The 23,867-nt window shown below is 29.2% G+C and overlaps 1 protein-coding gene across 2 annotated transcripts in view; it reads left to right on the top strand.

Moving 5' to 3' along the window:
• mgl (low-density lipoprotein receptor-related protein megalin) overlaps positions 1–23,867 on the top strand; it is a 119,403-nt gene that overhangs the window by 9,080 nt on the left and 86,456 nt on the right. For both annotated transcript variants that reach the window (XM_016054231.4, XM_043039085.3), the window contains exon 2: positions 23,071–23,190. In XM_016054231.4, the coding sequence (XP_015909717.2) occupies positions 23,071–23,190 (120 nt within the window). The remainder of the gene's footprint in view (positions 1–23,070; positions 23,191–23,867) is intronic.

Raw genomic sequence — 23,867 nt, 5'->3', positions numbered from 1 at the left:
TCAAGAATCCAATTAAAACTTAGTAATATTTTCTCCCTCAGTGTAGCCAATTCTGATACTTTTACCATTTCGAATCAATCAAATCTGGAATCAATCTATATAAACGTCTAAATTAACCCCCGAAAAGGGCTAAAATTGTTTTTTTTTCTCCCGGTACCAACAACAATATCTCAGTTGCATTCTTAAATGAAAATTTAAATTATCTCTGAAAAGTAGGTAGTATATTGCACGGCAATAATTCAATGAACGAAATTCAAGAACCAGGTCTCTAAATAATCCAGGATTTAGATAAATATTTCAAATTTAACCCTTCACTCATTTTAAAAATAATGAATAATAATTATTTTCATATGTGGGATTGGTCAAGGGATCCAGAAAAAATCAGTTACAATTACTTAAAAGGAAAAATCCTTCATTGACACTTCGGCGTATCTGCGAAACTGTGTGTACTATATTTTAAATTTACTGGTACCCGACATGTATGTGAAGAATGGAGTCTTAGCAAGAATAAGCACAAAATCCTCAAAAATCAAATAAAAACTGATATAAAAGAAATGAAATGACTGAAGCTTCAAATAGCAACAATACCGAAATCTACCCGATACCTCTTACCGAAATGGCAGTAGGTGCTAAACTAACAAAGCAACACGCGGGGGAACAGCATGTCATGCAATGTTGAAATTAGCTAGTGGTCAATTTTTTCCCTTTACTAAGACAAGCACCTTTGCAGATATGCAAAGCAGTTTTCAATGTTAAATTATAGAGGACGACAGCGAAAGTCTAAGTCAAACTTAGCTTTGCAGATATGCTAAGGGATGAAGAGTTAAATGTCTGCCGAGTTGTAATCCTATTCTATCATTCCAACAGAAACCAATAAAATGCAGAAAGTATATGTTCTTAAAGAATATAATCGTTTTGAAATTTGGATATTTGAGTTTGAAAAAAAAAAGTAATCTAGCAAAATAAATTTATTGACTTAAAATTTCGAATCGTAAAATTTTATGCAAATTCAATGTGCAACGTTTATGAAATCTTTTTCCCTTTAAATTTTAATCTCATGTTAGTACTACTATATTTATAACTGAGATTAGTTAATTGTATGTTTAGACCTGATCACGTCGAGTAAACTGTAAAACACAGTCCTTATCAACTAATCCGGGATTTTTCTCAACAAATGGCGCTGTCATCGTAGTGTTACATGATTTGGTACTTCGTCATTAATTCAGAAATGGTCACGAGATTCATACAGAAACAACCAGAACAGAATTAACCATACTTAAACTCAGGTTGCAACTTCTGTAATTTTTTTACAGTCGTTTTTGTAAGAATGTTTAAAAATTAATAAATAAATAAAATGATTAATAAGGGTTTGGTTGAATGGTGTAATCTGGTGATTGAAATGATGAATAAAAGTTTATGATTAAATCAAGAATATGTGCACTTCTAATAAATAGAGTCAACGTAGCAACATCTTAAAGAAATTACATTTCTACCAAAGGAAGACCATGTAGCATTGGCCATATCGATGTACATAATAAAAGCATAGTTGTTTAAAAAGAATATTTTTTTTCTCTTTATAAATCAGACTGCTTCGTGTTTTATACACTAAAAATTCGATGGAATTAATTTAAAGAAAAATTCCAAGATAAATTTAAGATTCAGCATGACACGTAACATTTTTTTCCGATGACGATTGTAGGTGATTAGAATAACTCTCATCTTGAATCTGTATGCAACATGCAGCGAACATTTCAAACAAGAAGATATTCACTTCGTCACACGAGGGAAATCTCAGTCATGTATGGGTTAACTTCGCTTAGGATTTAAGAGACGCGCTTTATCATTCTGAAAGTTACGTTACAAATATTTAAAAAACCTCCTATACAAATAAATCTCTAAATATTTTATAAAACCAGGTTCCAAAATTCTACAGTCAATCGACGTCATCGCAATCAATCCATACCGAACTTAATTAAGTCATGTATTATTAAATTGCCATGCTGATGGCAGCCGAACTTAACAACCTTCGTGCCATCCTTGCTAATAAAGCCTCTTGAATTGTTCCTTTACAATAGCTGTATCGTCTATTGGAATCTTTGAATATCGAGCCCTTGTGTATAGAAAAACGTCTTTTCGACACACGTGAGTGCAATCACAAGTACGGAAGCGCTTTCTGGGCACTGGTGCCTGACGCGGAACGTCCTCCTCCTACGCTACAACTTCGTGAGCCACAAGTTCCATCTGCAGCTTCTTCTGTTAGGCATTATTATTCAGTTACGCATTTCTTGTTCAGAAATCAAACTTTTTTAATTGGGTTTTTCTTCTTAGGTGGAAGTCTCTAACAACAGTTTAATTTATTTCACGTCTTTTAAAGCAGATTCATGTTCTAACATTATACATACGAACATTTCAATTTATTGATACTATTTTGTCGTTGCAAAACTGTTGAAAATTTAACTTCGTGAGCCACAAGTTCCATCTGCAGCTTCTTCTGTTAGCATTATTATTCAGTTACGCATTTCTTGTTCAGAAATCAAACTTTTTTAATTGGGTTTTTCTTCTTAGGTGGACGTCTCTAACAACAGTTTAATTTATTTCACGTCTTCTAAAGCAGATTCACGTTTTAACATTATACATACGAACATTTCAATTTATTGATACTATTTTGTCGTTGCAAAACTGTTGCAAATTTAACTTCGTGAGCCACAGGTTCCATCTGCAGCTTCTTCTGTTAGCATTATTACACAGTTACGCATTCCTTGTTCAGAAATACTTTTTCATATTAGGTTAAAGTCTCGAACATATATTGCTAAACATATTAATTTATTACTTTTTCTAAATTATTACTTCTTCTAAATGCTAATATTTCAACATGCTAATATTTCAATTTATTGACACTATTTTGAGATTTCAAAAACTGTAAATTCAAATTTTTTTCGTGTGAATTTGCTGATCTTTTTTTCAATCTATTCTTAGAATACTGTTTCTTTGTTATGTTTTTGCATCCATTTTACCTCTTAAAATGTTCTTTTTCATCTCTTTACCATAGTGATATCCTTCATAATGTTTTTTTTTTCTATCTGTTTTGCTTTGTTATATTAATCCATATATTATCTCTTGTAATGTTATTTATCCATCTATTTTACTTCCTAGTGTTATTTTCCTCCACTGAGAAGAATTTATCCATCTATTTTTTCTTATACTATCATTCATCGGTTCTCCATCTCTAAAAATTTGTCTAATTTTGAAATGCATAATTAAGTGCCAAAAACTGGATAAATTTATATAAGAATCAACAAAAAATAAAGCATTCTTACAATTGTATTTACAAAAATATTCACTCAATACAAATTATTATCAAAAATTATACGCAACACTGTTATTCGAGGCATTGCAAAATAAGTAAATAATTATATAGATCAAGAAATAAGAACTGCTTTTTCATCGAACTTAATTTTTTTTTAAAAAAAGCTATGTTGTCGATTGAACGCTTAATACATGGTGCCATTTGCAAATTAATAAAATAGTAATTAAAATTACTAATTATTATAAAGTATTGTTTGTCATGAGCTGTGGACCTCAGGGATTAATATATCTATTATCTCTCATAATATTACATATTCGTATTGTCTGATCTCAGCTACCTTCGCTCGTCAACCCCCGTTGTTGCAAAAATATTTTTTTTTTCTGGTCGATAATCATATGATTGTATTTAAATTAAGTAGAGTATTCAATTGAAATATTCCAGAATGTTTCATTATATAAACACCTATTTGGTTTGATAAGAGTTTCGTTAGTTTTCGATTCTTTTGTGTTAATCATTTTGCTCGGTTACCATAGAAACTTAATATAAACTGTTGTTGTTATTTTTAAGCTCCTATTTAATTACTGGTTTCTATATAATTATTTAGTGATAGCGTGAAAAGTTAATTTTTAGTAACGTTTTGCAATTTTGCATTCATTATTTTAATTACATATATTGAATTTGTTTTACGCAAAGTTTATAATAAAAACAAATAATAATTAGTAACAACTATTAATTAGTATTTACTAATTAATAGTTGTAAAACAGTTAATAAATTTAGATACTGATTTAAATGTGTTTGTCATAAAATGTTAGTAAAGCAATATCATAAAATTGCTTTATAATAAAGAAGCACCGCTTTTAATTTTTAACCTTTTATTTAGAAAAGTAATCAAAATTAAAAACGTTATAATAGAATACTAAGGAAGGATTCTAAGTAAATTCTAAAGGTAAATACTTTAAAACTAGAGTAAAAGATATATTTTACAAGCAAATAATACCTTTAGAACAAATATTAATTTTATGCTGTTGTGAACTCCAACTATCTGGATTATGTGAGATAATTGGATCTTCCTCGTGATTTATTTGTCCTATGAGAATTCACGGACAGGCCATCAATTTCTTCTGATTTTTACTTATGCAGTTACCAAGATTCTAGTAATGTTACTTCATCTTTTATCCATTCCTTAAAATGTAGCTTATTCATATTTTAATATCTGAAATGTTGTTTATCCATTTATTATTCTCTATAATGATTACCTATCTATTATGTTATTTTTCTATCCGTTTATTAAAATGTTTTTTACTTCGATTATTGCCTTATTATGTTAAACCATTTCGCTATTTGCATGAGTTTTGAACTTACTAACTTTTATTCTTACAATTTACATTCCCACGAGTTTAAATTGCCATTATAATTTACGTATGAACCACAGTTTTTTTTTCTGAGACAATCATGTGCATTTTTTAAGGACAATTCTTAAAGAAAAATGCAAGAAAAAAAAATTTATCATTAAGGGCCAGCCTCCAAGCATGTTGGGGCTGTAGGCCTGGGTTTTATCTTAAATCAGGCACTGACCACGCCTCAGTTTTTGTTTTAAATTTTGAAAAAAAAAATTTTTTTTTGAGAGCACCAAAAATATTTCTACTGAGGCAGAATATTAAGCGTTTGTTTAGTTTCGAAAACGAACGCCGAGCTTATGAAAAAGTTTTTTTTTTCGAAAACGTTTTGAATGCATTTACATTTATTCAGTTATTTTCTCAAAAATATTACTAAAATCCTTATTTCAACACCACATTCTTTTTTTTCGTTAGGAAAACTTAGTTTTAATCTTGCGTATAATCAATCAATGACAGGAAACTTGAGAGAAAAAAAAAATCAATTTTTCTTTTTAAAATATTTATTTAGTTTACATACACTCTAAAGCTTGCCGGACTTTAAGTTTCCTGTTTGTTTTAGCTTCTCTAATTTTCAAAAAAAAAAAGAAGAAAAAAAAGAAACGATATTCAATTTTTCGGTCACCTTTGCCTAGCTGTGATTAATTTGAAAAGAGCATTTCGAAATGTTTTTACGCAATGGTATTGTTTTTCTAGAAGGATGTTATTGCAAAGAAGTTACCGCCAACATTTAGGCGTTGCAGGACCTTAACACATTACCGAATGAATTGGCTTTGGTATCATTTAGAAACTTATGTAAAGATGCCAAACTTTTTTCTAATCACAGAGAAAGGTTTTTAGTTTTCGGAAACAGCAATAAAGCCAGTTTATGCATGAATTAATATCAGCTCAATTATTTCTATGTGTAATAAAGGCAGTATCGATTTGTCTTAGAAAATGGAAACAAAGCAAAACAAAATAATTATATTTAAAGTGACTAGATTTCTAAATCATGATTTAATGACCAATTAACGGAGCAAACATCGAAAAATTTTAATTTATTTTAATTCTCAATTAATTTCGATTTTAATTAATTTTAATTCTCGGAGAATTTCAGTTTCTATATGCATTAATATTAACCTATTTCTTTGTGTAACATGGTCAATATGGATTTGTTTTTAAAAAATTTAGGACAAATCATTAGCGAAATAATTATATTTAAGGTGACCAGATCTTTAAACCATGATTTAATGACCAATCAGCGGAGAGGTTTCAAAAACTATTAATTTATTTTAATTCTCGATTAATTTCGATTTAATTAATTTTAATTTTCGAATGAATTAATAATAACTTTATTATTTCTTTGGGTAATAATGGCAGTATCGATATGTCTTAAAAAAGGAAGACAAAGCATAGGGAAATATTTATTATAGGGTCTTGTGGAGTAAAGTAGGTACATGGAGGAAAGTGGGTACATGTTAAAAAAAACGCATATTTTCTCTTTAGAGTTGAGATGATTCGTTTAATATTGTTAGAGACATTTACTGGAATTTCGGCAAGCATTTTTATTTTAGTTTTAGAAAGTGATAAAAAGTTTAATACTTACAAACTATAGTTGTATGATTTATCAACTCATACAGCATGTTAGTTTAAGTTGCTGATAAACTTTCTTTTAATATCATTGAAAACTGGCAAAAGAAAAACTATTAATTTTAGTTCAAACTGGTAGAGGGACATCTAAAGAACAGATCTACATAAAAATTTAAGAGTAAATTCCAAAATTCTTTTTATTAAGAATTGTTTTCTGATGTGGGGTAAAGTGGTATATTATTAGGCTTAGCTAAGTGTTGTGAGGTAGGGATATTTACTTCACTTCTGTGTTTGTTTCAGTAAGTATCTAATGTTCTATTTTTTCATAATGAAATAGCTAAAAAATAATTTACTTGTTTAATTATTGCCGAACATTCTAATTTTAATTCTGAAAGAAAAATTTCTTTTAACTTTTATTTTTTTAAAGGAGTAATGATAGAGGGGAAATACCAATATAACAGACAAATTATACAATTAAAAAAATTACCAAATTAGCATAATGGTACAACTTAGTGAGCATATTTAAAGAAATATGAGTTTTCACCCAAGTTTCTGCTTTCATATAGCAATTTTTTCATGGAAAACAAAAACTAATTGACTAATTTAATTTGAATAACTGAATTGAATAAAAATAGTACAAGTCTGCTACTAACTCTTTAAATTATCAAATATTAATTTTTGCACTCTCTTTTTATTTCAGATAAGCCAAAAACTATTACACTTTTCTTGTTTTCTGATAAAATTGTGTAGAGTTCAGTAAAATATATTGCATCCGAAGTGAAACCTAATTTTGAACTAGATAGCGTAGATAGCTAGAACTAGATAACTGGCATAGATAGCTAGCCATGAACTAGATAGCAAAAATAGCACTCTTTAATTTGATAACGCGAACAAATATATTTTTAGCATTTATTCTTTTATAATCAAGATACATTTATTTAAAAGCATTTTTATTTCTAAAACAATATTTACGTATGTTTTTTATTAAAATATATGCTAATTTTAGAACTATACCCACGTTTCATCCCTTGCTGCTAAGTTTAAAAATGCTACGCGTTGTATAAAATGCCTATAAAATACATCAGGCATTCTATGAATACATGTACACTGTAGATGATCGGCGTTTCATACATTGCATGCAAGTCTAAAAAAAGGCTACACGTTGTATGAAATGTCAATGAAATACATCAGACATTCTGTACAATACTGGTGTTTCATACATCGCCGTTAAATTTGAAAATGCTACGCTTTGTATGAAACGCGTAAATATTCTATAGAATGCCGGCTTTTCCTATATTGCCGGTAATAAATATTTGTTTCACTTCTTTGCTTCAAGTAATACAAAGTACAAGAAGAAAAAATAATCGTATATTGTCGTAAAAGGCATTAGTACTAATTATTTATTTACTTATTTATTTGTTAGTGCTGGTCGTGATAGTTTATTAATATTATAATGCGTGTGTTACATTCAAATACAATTCTAAGTTGTAGATTTGGACTCTTTTTGTAAACTCATTTTGTAAAGGAAGAGCTCGTTTCAAAGATTATTGAACTTTCTCCATTTTTATAACAATTTGTTGCATCAGTATATTATGGGTCGTACAAACTTTTATGCCCTACTATTTATTTCCTTTAACGGTTCATTCGCTGTTTATCATTCTTAGATATTGATCATAAAAGTGTTTATTTAACCATGAGGAGAAATTTTTTTTTTACTAAAAAGAAAACTTTAGCACTTCTTGAAATACCTTTCATGCAGCGCTTGATCGATCTATCGGAACATGAGTTGTTGAAAAACAGAGGCGATAAGACAAAGAAGCTTAAGCTTCCTTAAAACTGTTTTTGCCTACCTTCCTCTAATTTGTTGTTTGAAAATTGTAAATTTAATGTGTTTTTAGAATATGATGAAATATGAAAAGAGTTATAAATAAATTGGAATGTAGAAAAAAATAACAATAAATAAAAATAAAATAAATAAATAAAAAAAGATGCAAAAAGACTTAATGCTTTGAAATGACGATGATGAACGATAAAACCAATATTAAAATTCGAAAATCATATATTTCAGTAATTAGAATCAATCCGGAAAATATAGTTCCAATAGTTTAGGCAGGAAAGTCGTTGAAAGTATGAAGTAGGTCGTATCAATTTCATTTTTTTTATATCGAATATTGTTAAAAAAATTGTATTTTTATATTTTCTTTGCTTCTGAACTATTTGAACCATTCTGTTTAAATTTTGGGTTTTGCCATTTAAAATTACAAAGTTAAAAATTATGCAAAAAATTGTATTACTTAATTATTACACATTATAATTAAATTATTTTGGCCATTATTCAAAATAAAGAGCAATACATAATTATAAAAAAAATATTTTTTCGCATAGAAGTAAGTAGATTTGGATAAATGAATTTCATAATTAAAGGGAAAACAGCGTGGATAAAGCCCAAATTAAGTACTGAATCGTACTACATTTGCCGTTTTCAAAACAAGAACCTTCTCTAGAGATAAAAATGATTCGGTTTTCTTAAATCAATAATCCTAAAAAACTGAAGTGGTAAGGTATTACCTGACAAATAGGAAATAACAGCCGATACGTTTCAAGCGCTTCTAAAATAGGCGCCCATTTTCAAGACTTGCCAGATGTGAATGTGAAGTAACAAAAGTATTTGAAATAAAAAACGTTATGCTGCCAGCGAAAAATGGAAAAATAAAGGTGAGAAACAAAACTAGAAAAACCATAGTAGCTGAGAGAGAAAAAAGTTGAAAAGCAGAACAAGAAAAACCACAGTGGCTGCGCGGAACAAATCAGGATAAAATGCATTTCCTCGCGCATTGGGGAGGTGGTGAGGAAGACAAGAGAATCGGAATTCATGTGAATAAAACAAGATTCCAAGGTATCAAGATGAGCTGATATGACTGGGGTAAAAATAATTTTAGCGTTGTCGAAATTGAATTTATGCCCAACATTCCAACAATGTGCAGCAATGGATGATTTTTCGAATTCTTTTATAACAGACATATCTATCGTGTTCTTTAAGAGTAAATTTTTTTCTTTTTCTTGATTCTTATCCAGTGAACCAAAACTATCGTATGTGTATTTCTTTACTTGATTTGTACTTTATCCACGTTGTTTTTCAATTTAATCTACGTAGACAAATAATATCCTATCCTTTTAAAAGTGTATAATTGTTGGGTCTAAATTATTTGATCAACTTAAATAGTTCCAAAGATATGGTGAAATGCGATGGAATTGACGACACTACTACCCTGTTAAAGATTCACTACTCTACTACAGATTGACTACACTACTACTGATTGACTACACTACTACTGATTGACTGCACTTCTACAAATTCACTTCATAAATCTTCTTTTATTGTTCTTTACTTTTTCTAACTTATTATTTATCTTAAATTTTAAGCAAATTCTTGAACTATATTAATTTTTTAAATCATTCAACGATGATAAATTATTGTTTGTATCATCGTAGCCTATTAAGATATTAAATCTTAGATTTTTTTTTCTGTCCTAAATATCTAAAAAGAAGTTATACTATACACTTTGCACCGGGTGTATAATAAAATTGACAACGCTTTAATTTTTTAAAGAACTACACGAACCCTGCATGTAAAGATCAGTTTATAAAGAAACAAGAGTGAGTTTATCTGGAATCAATAAAGTTCAAGAAACTCCAAGCCATTATACCTGATGATATTACAGTTAAAAATAAATATTTATTCAGTTACTAATAAAATAATTACAGCTCTGTGTCAACAATGTGACTTTTCTGACGGCGGCATTTATTGTCCGTAAAAGTGAAATAGATTGCTCTCTAAGGTGTATTTTACGAAGTGTACTTTATTGATTATAGGTGTTTGAAGAAGTGTTAAATTGGTGCAATAATTCTGTAATTTTATCTGTCGCGTTTCTTCAAGTCAATAAGGTTTCTTTTTACGAAATAGTACTTAAAATTTGTATAGTTTGTTGTTATTTAAAGTAAGAAGAGTGAAATTAAATATCTTTGTGATATTTATGCTTCTTGATAGTATGTAGCATTTGGTTTACTCTAGGCTTGCCAGAATTTACTTTTTCTTTCTTTTAAATTAGTAATGGAGGTAAAAGAGAATTTTCGACGAAAAATTTCTCCCGTAGTATAGCGACCTCTTAATAATAATCAACCGACAGAAATAAGTCCCGTTTTGGATGGGAATAAGTATCGTCTAATAGGATAAACAGCTCGTTCTCATTCGCAACCACGAAGTTACGACGATACACTGTGGGCCAGAGATCTTTGGCCAAAGTCAAAAATTAATTCTCAACTAAAATATGTGTAGGCAGTTTTAATGTAGCCTAAATTAAGTATTCATAATCATTCCAAACATTATAATTTACTTTTTGGACCGACAAAAGTACAATGTAATGAAAAATGCGTTAAAAAATTTTTTTAAATGTAACTTTTAAATTTCTATTTCAGAAATATATATAGGAATTTCACCTTACTGTTGCAATTTTATCAGAGTAATTAGTCTGAAATTATAGTACAATTTTTCAATTTGTTGGATTAGTTAATACTCTTTGACAAACTTATACTTTATATCTTATCATTTGACATTTTACAATGTTTGAGTGACTTTCGAAACTTAGTTCCAGAAAGTTCCACGAGGTAATTAGTTAAACTTTTTCTTGTTGTCTTCTTTGATGTTTCTTCTTTCGAAAAAACCTGCCCCATTTTGCCCGTATTGCAAAGGTGGACTAAATATACCGAAAAACAAAAACTATGTTTTTTTTTTCTTCATGTTTTCGCGTTATTTTGAAATTAATTCGCTTTATTTTGTAACATTATTTCGGAAATATAATTTGCTTTTCATTTTTAATATAAAATTATGAAAATTATTATATTTTCATTGCTTTATTTAATTATTTAAACGTACTACATAGTTTTTTTTTATTTTTGCTCGCCATATTTCAGCCGTCATTTTGTTTTTTTTGGATATTTTTATTGTATTTCAAAATTTCAACTATGAATTCTATTTACCTGCACATAAAAACCCCTCAATAAAGAAGCCCCAAATTTTGAAACAAATTTTATCGAAATACTAATTTTAGCCACGAAACCTTGGATGCTGGCCGACTGTGCAATAGATTGATTTATTCTACTCTAAGATGTAGTTCAGCCACTGGCTTGGGCAACTCTATTGCTAAATAATCTTAGACGAAAAATATTTAACTCCAAAAATTAAATGAGAATTAAAAAATCAAGTTTGCGAATGAAGTTGTAATAGTCAGGGCTGATTGTGCTCCGGAAAAAATCCGGATTTCCGGAACTTTCGCTAACAGTGATCCGGTAGTTTCCGGAGATCGAAGATCCGGACGTTTCGAAAAATCATTGATCACAGAAGTTTTCGGAAATCAAATTTTCAAAGGTGGAACTCAAAAACACAGTTTATTTTATTTGTTTGTAAGAGAGAGCCAGAGAGATACTTTATAAGCTTATATTCATGATTAATATTCATTTTTCTTATCTGTAAATAATTGTCATAATCATAAACTCAAGAACGAAAGGCATATTTGTAAATTTTAATTACTTCTCCAGGTCATCATGGGTATGTGTAAATGGTATAGGTATGTGTAAAATTTTAAATATATTTTAAATAAACTAAGAAATATTGAGAAAAAGGAAAAAAACATTGTTAAAATTTTTTTTCAATTTAAACTGTTTTTTTTTATTTATTTTATTTATTTTATTTTATTTTTTAACTAAAGAAATTTTTCGGAATTTTGACTTGGGATCACAATCACCCCTGAATAGTAACCGATCAAAATTATAAGGTTTAAACTTTATCTCAGTATAATCAATATAAGAATTTTTTTGATTAAACAATTTGTTTTTTGGCAAAAGATAAAAATTGTGACGAAGAAATCCTGAGAGTTAGTGATTCAACCTTAGAGTAGAGCCTCACGCACTGAATAAAATGTAAAATATTTGTTACGAAATTCTTGTTATTCACGTTAATTTCCAATAAAGTACGCTTATAAGAATTATTAAGTCGTGATATAGCTTTTAAACATAAGAGGTGCTATGGCGCTACATACTCTCATACCAATTAATTATTGGTGACGGAGCTGCATATATACGAAACTCAAAGTATGACTAGAGAGGTGCGTAAGGAAGTAGTGAAGCATGTAATGGAGCATTGGGAGGAGATTTCTATCTTATCTCACGTCAGAAACGGAAAATTTTTTAATACTTACGATGCTGAAATGTCTCGAATCTATGGTGGTTTGTGTGATTTTATAGATGCCGGACAGATTTTAAATTATTACTAAGTTAAATGCATAGAGAACTTTAAAAATTCAGGCAACAGCTTGTAACAATTATTGCTTAAAAAAATTGTACTGTAATAGTAGTAGAAATTCATTACCAATGCAAACAAATTTTTCTATTTCTAACTTCAAATTATCTTTTAGACGCAACTTTATTTTTTAGTTCGTAAATACCTCTCACTTTTTATTTTATTTAATTATTTATTTTTGTGATTTAATGTTTCGATACACTTACATTCTATTTACGGGGATATTGATAAATTAAAATTAATATCAGAAAATTTTAATTTGATTTTTTTCTTCTTTTTTATCTTCTTTTGTTGACTTATTTTTAAAACGCTTTTTTATAATAAAAAAATACAGTTTTGTTATTTAATCAAACCTAAAAATAATCCTGTTTTCATTATGAAAATTTACTATATACACTTGCAAATATGATATAGAATTTTGATGAAACTTTTCTGGAAGACCTACAAAAATCATAAAATTTTATTTTTGAATGTAGAAACCAATGTAACATCGATGAATAATATTAGAAAGACATAACAGCTGTCGTTAGGTAATTTAGAAGTAAAACTAGAACTTCAGAAAGAAAAGAGAAAACTTGCCAGAGGCGCGTGGACGTTCCAGCTAAATAGGTTTTAAATGGTCTCGCATCAGTAGCTGCGACTCTCCCTCGGGCACCGGTATATTCGTTCAGCTATGCATTACCTACCATTATAAGAGGTGTCTTCGTCTTGTCTACCTTTTGGGTAATAGTGCCCCATACTTTCAAGAACAAATTGCTGTTTTGACTATACTATGTAGTTTGTTTTGGTTTGTTAAAATTTGCATAATTTTCGAATGTCTACCTTTTGGGTGGTAGTGCCCCATACTTTCAAGAACAAATTGGTGTTTGGACTATACTATACAGTTTGTTTTCGTTTGCTAAACTTTCATAATTTTCAGATGTCTACCTGTTGTCGATAGTGCCCTATACATTCAAGAACAAATTAGTGTTTTGTCTAAACTATGTAGTTTGTTTTGGTTTGTTAATATTTGCATAATTTTCAGATGTCTACCTTTAGGGTGATAAGTGCCCCATACTTTCAAGAACAAATTGGTGTTTGCACTATACTATGTAGTTTGTTTTGGTTTGTTAATATTCACATAATTTTCAGATGTCTACCTTTTGGGTGATAAGTGCCCCATACTTTCAAGAACAAATTGGTGTTTGCACTATACTATGTAGTTTGTTTTGGTTTCTTAATATTCGCATAATTTTCAGATGTCTACCTTTTGGGTGATAAGTGCCTCATACTTTCAGGAACAAATTGGTGTTTGGATTACACTATACAGGTTGTTTTGGTTTTTTGAACTTTGCATAATTTTCAGATGTCTACCTGTTCGTTGATAGTGCCCCATAGTGAATTAGTTTAATTTTCCAGTGCCTATTTTTAAGCAATAGTGTCCCATTCTTTCCTAATTTTCTGACTTAACTATACCTGTTTGTTCTTTTGAAATTTGCATACTTTTCTGATGTTTACCTTTTGGGTTGGTGGTGTGCTTTCGAGAACAAATTGGTATTTAAATTGTAAAAATTTTGCTTCTTCTTTGTTTTGAAATTGGCATAATTGCCTAATGTCTACTTTTTGGGAGATAGTGCCCATACTTTCAGGACAAATTACTGTATTACACTACCAGTTTAAATTTTGTTTCCTTGAAATTCGCATAATTTTCTAATTCTAGGAGTGTGAGTTATGTGAGTTTACTTATTTCGAATTTATAATGATCGAGTATGAAACTATTTAAACTTCATAGTATTTCAGATTCTTTAGTTTTTTTTATTTTTCCTTTTACGAATTTTAACATTTTGTTCTGAGTACGTTTACGGCTGTTTAAGTCTGTTCTTAAACAGCCTGTTCTTCAAAGGCCGTCTGTTCTTAAGTAAGTCTGTTCTTAAAAGGCTTCTTCCTATAACGCTCTTTTAAAATTTATATGCTATAACTTCTGTAAGTTCGTAACTCGGAGAAGTTATAAAACTCGGCCGAATTAGTTCTTAAATTATTTAAGTTTTGTTCATAGATAGGCTTACATAATCGTCCTGTTTTCGAAAATGGCATTTTTCTACCGTAATTGAAAATAACGTGGTAAAGAAAACCGCATTTTTTGTAGATGAAAAACCTTAGTGACCAATTTTTTCATATTTGAAAAGTTATACCAACATCATAGCGTTTAGGCTCAGAATAAAATAGAAAACTAATAATTATTCTTTTTTTTTTTATATATATAGATAGGAAAATCCTACCAAATCAGCCTAGACACATATTCGGAGACACGTTTCTTGAGTATATTACTCGCGTTAAACGAGAAAAGCAAGAATGGGTTTTTAATTATCCCTACTCAGCTGCGGTTTTTTGAGACGATATCATTGCCTTTGCAGTTTGAATAATGATGTATTGCTATTATTTAGGGGGCAATGGCATTTACGAACAACCATTTGGGAATCACTGCGTTTAGCAAATAGCATCTCTTTGTAGTGGATTAATTTAAATAGTGCTTTGATCATTTATAAATCTTATGAACTTATCAAAATATTTGCGAATTAAATGATTATGATAACTAGCCGTCTCTGTCAGTGATCTGAGTTGTCTTTTAAAATACTGAAAACTGCAAATTCCTAAAATAAGTGGCAAAAACGCGTCATCTCTTTTATGAAAAGTTACTAACATTTCTAACATAAAGATTTTCTTCCTTTTGCGTAAACCAGTAAGAGTTAATGCACCTAATTTCATCAGATAGAAACTATAATAACCTTTTTGTCTCACTGATATTTTATTTTATAACCGTCGTTGAGCAGTCGACCATTTTGAGTTTACGACTACCAATGTTCTACTCCGTAGCCTTGTAATTTTTTAACCCAATCCAGAAGACAAATGTGATCCAAATCTAAGCAACATGCATCCTGCTCAGTTGGCATTCTATATACTAGATAACATTTATACCATATACATAATGAGAATTAGAATTTACAAATTTGAAATGTTTTTGCAGTGAGGTGTTTTGAAGTTTTGAAGCTGAAACGTAAACAAAAGTTACGTTGTTAAAGCTACTCGATTTATGATTATTGGAAACGTTTCTTCATTTGTTACATTTTGTAAAAGGATGTCGCGCAACTTGTTTCAGAGTGTCGTGTTGAAATATTCAATTTGAGTGCTGTATGTTTTAACCTTCAACGAATAAATACTTAGGACGTTCTACTATATGATGTCAACCAAAATATCGTTTCTATTTTAATTCCCTCCTAGTTACAATAGCGCCCCTTATCAACATTAATTAAAAATCTCTTAGTTGATATTTTTGGTTTGAGAGTAAACGTTTAACATTAAATTTATTCCTATGTAAAACATTATACATATTCATGTGCTTGCTATAGCCATAAATCGTTTTAAATTAATCGAAGAATTAATACGGAGAAGTGATATTGCTTTGTATTACTACTAAATGCTTTTTGATAAATTATCTATTTCTAGTAGAATTTATCATATGACAGAATTAAATGAAAAACAATATAAATAAAAATAAGCCAGAAGCAATAACTTGTAAAATATTTAAATTTACTTCAGGTGCTAAGAAAATTGAATTTTTTCTTCATTGACACTGATTGTCTTTTTAGAAATAAGAAAAAAACATCCACCCAAGCATGAAAAAAAATTAAAATAGAGCAACATTAAAATAAAAAACAATAAAATATTTATTAAATTCAAGTTAAAATAATAAAAGGAAACGATTACTAGCATCTATAACTAGCAGTTAAGCATTTACTGGAGTGGGGCGCTGCATACCTTTGGTCAGAAAGTCTTGCCACTTTGCTGCGCTTTGAAGATATTCTATCATTCTAGTAAACTATTTTAAATACTTTGTAGATTTTACCAGAAAAAATCAAAACAAGTAAACTAATCTCTTCGTGAACTTAAATGCTTTCCGATTTAAGACAAACTGCAGTATTTACTAATAACGCCTGCATTTATAAATACGACGCCAGTCTTTGAAATATGTTTACTTATAATTACAGTGTCTTTAGTCTTAAATCTTGAGCAACAGGCAAGTAGTAAAAGTGAAAAGTTTTTTTTAAATAAATAAATAAATATAGAAATATAAACAGTGCCTATTACTTTCTGACATTTTAGTAAATTTTAAGAATTAGTTCATATTGAAACAAGCTTTGACATTGTATGAAATGATGGTGAAAGTTTATTCCATTTCTGGAGACAAATTAATTTAATTGAAATATCACATAAACTGTGACATAATTTCATTAAAAAATATATAAAATTAATTTTCAAAATGTTGATGATGCAAACGTATTTATATTGAGAGTAAAATATAAATAGAAAATTCTGCCTTAAAAAAATATTCTAAGTCAGTGATATCCGTTTAATAAAACTCTCGTTGTTCCATCACGTCTGATCACAGTCACAGTTAAGTTTATCACATGCTAGATTTTTCTACTAACTTTATAAGACACCTGAACCAATGATCTTAAATATTTCATATTTTCTTAAACTGACTTTAAGGTAATGTTAAAAAAAAAAAAAAATTTTTAAATTTTTTTTTTATTGTCTACTCTCATTATTTACGAACGTTTTAAATTGATAGTTTTCTGTGATCAGTCAATTAACCCAGAAACTTCTTCCATCAAATCGAAAGTCCCTTCTTTACCAGCATTATAGCAATTTTAATTGAAATTTTGAAGGTTAATACGCGCCTTCCTACTTAAATATTTTCTTAGTTTTGAGATAAATACGAAAATGGTTAGTGGAACGATGTATCATGAACTTGTGTTATCTGCTCACGGTTAGTTAAACCTGTTTCAATTACTTGAAAATGAATCATCTGAAAGTATTCTGAACTTCATTTCTAGCATATTCTCATATGTCAGGAACACTACTTATGTTTAAAAGGCGTGAGATATCCTAATTCCATATTCTTAAATATCCAATCATGGGGGGAGGTAAATCACTCATTAATTAAATAGTCCTGAATTCAGACCTTTTTGGCTTCTATTAAAATTAAAAGTTTAATTAGTAGTTTTATTATGCAGTTAGCCAGTATTTATAAATGCAGTTAGGCAGTATTATGTAGTTTTATGGTACAGCAGGGAACCGATTATCCGGAACGATCGGGACCATCGCTATTCCGGATAACTGATTTTTCCGGTTTTCTGAATCGCTATAAAAAGCCGTTTTTTTATTGTTAAACCCAACTAAAAAAAAATTTTTTTTGTGGAAATAATCTTAAAAAGAAGAAAAAACGATGGAGTAATACACTAATGATTATTTCCAAAATGATGGTAAGGTAAACATCTTTCAAAAAAGAACGCAAAATCCTAAAATCTTATGAGGAAAAAAATTTTTTTTTTTAAAATGGCGGGAAAATTTATCGAATTTCGTTCCGGTTTTTTGGTTTTCCGGTTTTCTGATTTCCGGATAACGGGTTCTATACTGTATTTTAAATTGAATCCTTGTAGGTTAATTATGTTAAGCCTCATATGTAATTTGTTTATTTAAATACTTTTAAATAATAAGCGTTATTGTTTATTGTACTGTGCTTTAGCTCTTTTTATGTTAATCCTTTTACCGTTATTGAAATATGAGTCATCCAACAGCAGTTAATTTGTTGTGCATTCTGGTTTTTTTTGAATGTGTCAGGGTCACAGCTAACGTTCAGAGAAATTGAGATATCCTAATTCCATATTCTTATTTTTCCAATCATGACAGGTGGAAGATCACTCATTCACAGCATCTTAATCTCTCATTATATAAATGGTCCTTCGCTACAAAGTAAATAACGACCTAAAAACGACTGATTAAATATTTTAACGGCCTAAATTCATTCTAGTTTTCGCTCTCCCCCACTTCTGTTTTGTTTCTTATCATAAAATGTAAATTATGAATGTCTAAATTAGTTTAGCCTTAAAAGGGATGAGTTTAAAAGGGAAAAAGGGAAATTTTTAAACTTGAAGACACCTTTTTTTACTCCCCTGCCCGCATTTCATTTTTAATAAAGATGGGGATTACATCTTAGAGTTAAAGCAGTGTGAACCACGGTAATGATTTCTTCTCTTTTTAAATTTAATATTTTATGTATAGTATCCTAATAAAAAACGAAAGATTTAAATTTTCACTGCTGTTGGATTCCTTGTTTTTTTTTAAATTTAATATTTTATGTAGAGTGGCCTAATAAAAAACGAAAGATTTAAATTTTCACTCTCATTATTAGTAATAAAGAAGTTGTGTCCTACTAGAGTTTCTTACATTGGAAAAAAAAATGATGAGTTTAAATTTCATGTTCATTCAAATTACTCCAACTTGTTTAGATGATGTGTGCTAGTCAAAATTGAAGTTTGGATTGAATGGATTTTTAAATTCGAACTTTTTTTGTTCATATGAAATAAATCTTATTGGTTTGCTCATTACAATGGTCATTACCACTCTACTATAGCAGTTTAGTTACTATTTCCTATTTTCACAATTCGATTTCTTAGTTACTATTCGATCGATTTCGCTCAAATTTTGTATTTTGCCATTTAATATCGCATTCTCTGAAATGATTTTAAAAAATTGCATACTTAACAATTCGAAATTTTTTGATTACTCTTAAATAAAATAAAATATAATTATTAACTATAAGTTTTTTTTTTTTTTGCATGGAATCATTTTTGAAATAAAATATTTTATAATTATGTGCAAAAATTTTTCAATTCACTTAAAAAGCTCTCGAGGTATGTCGAAATACGTGAAAAAATAATATTAATAAAATCAATAAATAAATAAAATAAAATAAACATTAAAGGGTCCAAACTTCGAACCGCTCTCTCGACAAACTATTGGTACCATCTATTTCCCAGATTGTGGCTACCGCTTATATATTTCAAAGGTATCAAAAATCCTAATCCATCTAAAAAAAGGCATGTTTGATGATGTCAAAGGCACTGTACAACATTATTTTTAAAGTCCATAAAAGGGTTCATTTAATAGTTTAATATGCTTTTATTTACTACAATATTCACGTACCTAATTTCTGGTAAATTTAATATGTACTCAGGGGTCATTTTAGGAGAAATTTGGGACCATTAGCGGACCCATCATAATATTTTTTATCATTATAATGGACACTTCAGAAAAAAACATTAATGTTGAACGAACTCTTAGCAACATATTTTTTCTGGAAACAGATCTTTCAAGTTTTCTTTTGAAAAACGGAATCATTGACGTCTAACTCCTTAGAAGACTTTGTTCTTGTGCTGTACCTTTTTTCCTCATGAAAACTAAACCTTATTTTCATACGAGTATATTTTCAAAATTATGAGTAGAATTTTCTGCAAAAAAGAAGAAAAAAAGAAAAAACTCTGCAAGAGTTTGAACAGACTACTGTTCTTAGTATTTTTTTCCTCAAAATTATGAGTAGAATTTTCTCAATTTTGCAAAAAAATAAATAAAGAAATAAAATATTTCTGCAAAAGTTTGAACAGACTACTGTTCTTAGTATTTTTTTTCTCAAAATTATGAGTTTTCTCAATTTTCAAAAAAAAAAAAGGAAAAAAAAATTCTGCAGAAGTTTGAGCAGGCTACTGTTCTTAGTATTTTTTTTTCTCAAAATCGTGATCCTTTTCCTCAAATTCACAGCATTTTAGTAAATTTTTTACATTTCCATAAAAACGAACCTTTCGCAAACAATCTGGAATAGTCTCTTGTATTTCAAATAAAACACAGTCATTCTTTATATTTGTGTGAAAAAACTTTTTTTTTTTAAAAAAATAAAATATAAAAAACTGGAAATAGATTAATGACTACCCGTATCATCAAAACCTACTAGCATTTTTGGATGTGTTAACAAATTAAAATCAGCGGGTGGGTCACTTGTTGGTTAGGATGTTTTTTATGCCAAGTAAGGATCTCCGCCTAAATTGACATAAATATAGGTAAAGAAGATTGGCTTTTATTATTTGTCACGTTGAGAACGTGATTTCGTAAATCTGTGTTTAGATCTCTCATGGTTGAATGTGAATTTCACACAGGTTAACTTTGATTCATATTTTAACCTGTTTAAGTCAGAAGAAAGTTGTTTCTCTTGGGATCAATGTTTGCCAAATGGTGTGCGATATGAAGTCGCTGAATTAGTTATTTGATTTTTTAAAGATTTGTATTTTTTATTACATTCTTATTCAAAGTATGTATTTAATATTCTCTGGCAAATGCATACAAACAAACCGTGGCAGAATTACTCAGGAGTACGCAGTAAGGAAGTAAGCCTGCAATAATTTGTTTGTTTTTGATATTGTGAAGAAGAAAAAAATTTTATTCAGCATTTGAAACTTCATGGTTTATCCTAATTTTACTTGAAATCACTTAACTTTAAATTTTGAAATACCAATGAAGGTGAAACAGAATTGTTCTTTTGCATAGTTTTCTCTTAAGCCAGATAGTGTTTACCTAATGAAAAACAATTTTGTAATTAAATAATGCAGGCTTCTAGGCAAATATCGTGTTATTTTCGAAAATATTAAAAATATAGTACATTTTATATCTATAAAAGTATTTTGAAATTCAGGGTTATTCATAATTCCCTCCGCCTTTAAACGCCATTTTTCTTTACTACAACTGGCTTCAGTGGTACATGTTACTGCCATCTACCGGCAACTGCTTAAATTAAAACTTGAATACTTTCGGAATAATTTTATATGTTCTTTTTTGCCATATTCGTCTTCGTTTTTTTACTATAACGCTTCGAAACCCTTCATAATTCGGAGGGAATTATGAATAACCCTGTATATCCCATACTCTTGATAAAAGTTAACCTACCTCACTGTTGCTAAATATTTTCAGGCATGAGGTAATATCAGGACATAAAAAACCATTTCATGTTCATTAATAATATATAAATAGCATTTTTTCTTTTATGTAAACTTCAAGTAAAACTGTATCCTGATAACGTATGCAATTAAATTCAGGAACACTAAATAATTAATGAAAATTCCAAATCAATATTAAGAATTTTTCACACTAATGATAGAAATGAGCTCGTTGTAGAAAAATATTTATTGAGTTTTTGTAGTAACTAAAATTTAAATGCGAATTTAAGAAATAACTTTTGTGGATAAAGTAGCTATGGTAACCAAACAATATAATTAGATACAATTTTTATCACAATAGAATCGGAAACTGAATCTGCCGTATCAATTCTGTGTTAATGAAATAATAAATTTTTAGATCTTTTAATTGACTATAGACTGATGAGCAATTACTAATTTTAGTAATTGCTAATCAATTGCGAGGAAATTGCGAGGAGCGAAGCGAGCAAGAGGCGGAACAACCAAGTTATTTGTTGTTAGATGAGCCTTTGAGTGTCATTTATTAGAGAATACTATGGGCTCCTCCCCTGTTCGTTGACGCTACTCAACCCCCGAAGATTGCTATGCATGCTTATATGGTTTGTTTAGCAAAGCATGTTCGCCACTAAGTTAATGTGGTCCATCGTAAAATCTTAGGAATCTAAATTAATTATCTGAATTTTAGAACTAATCTTTAGAAATTAAAATTTTTTGTTGATAATAGGTTGTAGAAATAATAAGTTTTAAATTGAAATAAAAGACACACAATAAAAAAAAACTTCCAGAAGCAAAGCAATAATTATGCTTTTAAAAAACAATTACTTTTAACAAATTTCTGGTAACTTAAGCACTTATACTCATTTTTCAATAAATGACAATAACGAATAAAATTATTATTAAACCTGCATAAGTATAAGTAAAATCAAAAAATAATATAGAACACTTCGTTTGTTGATATGAACTATTCGCTTTTAACCTTGCAATCCTTCCCATATCTCAGTTTGTTTTATCTTTTCGTTGTCCACGCGAGAAAAGAATTTTCCCTCAGAAATTTTTAAACATGTACGTTTACGCTTTCATGATTATGACAGCACACCCACTCGATTTTTCAATTCTTTGTTGCCAAAAAAATGAGAAATTTCTTTGTTACCGTATAAGAGAAATAGATAAATATTACAGGCCAAATTAATCTGAAGTTGGTGATTCAATGTAGTTTTAATAATATTAGATCCGCAGTTTTGGGCAAACTACCCAATGCAATCGCTGTGGGTGAGTGTGTGTAGAGGGGTGATAGCTTCTAGTGAGATTTCTTTGATGAGGGAAAGTTTTTATACAAAATCTTTGTTGTGAAATATGTTTCTTTACTTGATTATAAAATAATATATAAATGGAATAGTTTTTATACTTGGTGCATGTAGCTCTTTCTTTTTGTAGCTGCATTAAAACTGAAGAAAAAAAATAATAATAGTTATTTCTATTGAAATTAATGAATGGAGGTGTATGTAAATTGTTTATAATTAAAATTTTAAACATTTTTTTTAAAATCAAAATGAAGAGTATTATTTGAATTTTTAACTAATTTATGTTTCTGTTGTTTTCAGAGACGATATCATGTACGCCAGATAATTTTCGTTGTTTAAATGGAAGGTGTATACCCAGGCGGTGGGTATGCGACTATCAGCGAGATTGTGAAGAAGGAGAAGATGAACACCAGTCATGTTGTAAGTTGTACATTCATTTACTTTCCGTAATCTATCAGATTCAGTTTATTTTCTCTTCCAAGTGCCTTCTTTAAGTAAACACGGGTCCCACGAACCCGAGGTTTCCTACCCTTTCCTTCTCCGTCACATCTAAGTTAGTAGGGTTTTTTAACAGTATAAAACTAAACATAGGCGTCGTTTGCTGTTAATATTTGCAATAAGTCTTCGAGGTTACTAGAGGTGGCCATAGGGGGGCTTAGCTTTTCATACCGGTATTTTGTAATATCAAAAACTGTAAATTAAATATAAAAAATGTTTTTGATTATTTTTTATTATTTGAGGGGAGGGCAGTTTTTAAAATCTTTTTTTACGGGGTGATATTTTTCCAGTTAAATTTATTGCATGATCATCATTGCACAACTTTGCAATCACACAAAATAGCAAGTAAGAGAAATGCTTTTACAACTAGTAGTTTAGTTTAAAAGGAACTTTTTACTTGTGTATTACATTTCAAAATCTCTATTTTTGTTGGAGGGTACTTTTTTTTTAGTGGAGATTATTCTTTTCAGCCAAGTTCATTACATTTTCAACTCATAGTTTAAATAAGAGAAGCTCATTGATAACCAGTGGATTGGTTCTAAAACACTCGTTTTAATTTTTCTTTTCTTTTATGAGAGAGATATTGTTTCTGCAATTTT

This window comes from Parasteatoda tepidariorum, chromosome 3, assembly GCF_982258835.1.
Source record: "Parasteatoda tepidariorum strain Cologne lab strain chromosome 3, Ptep-v5.0, whole genome shotgun sequence".
In the NCBI taxonomy this organism is placed as follows: domain Eukaryota; kingdom Metazoa; phylum Arthropoda; class Arachnida; order Araneae; family Theridiidae; genus Parasteatoda; species Parasteatoda tepidariorum.
The sequence above is the reverse complement of the archived record's forward strand: the minus strand, read 5'-3'. Positions and strand labels throughout refer to the sequence as shown.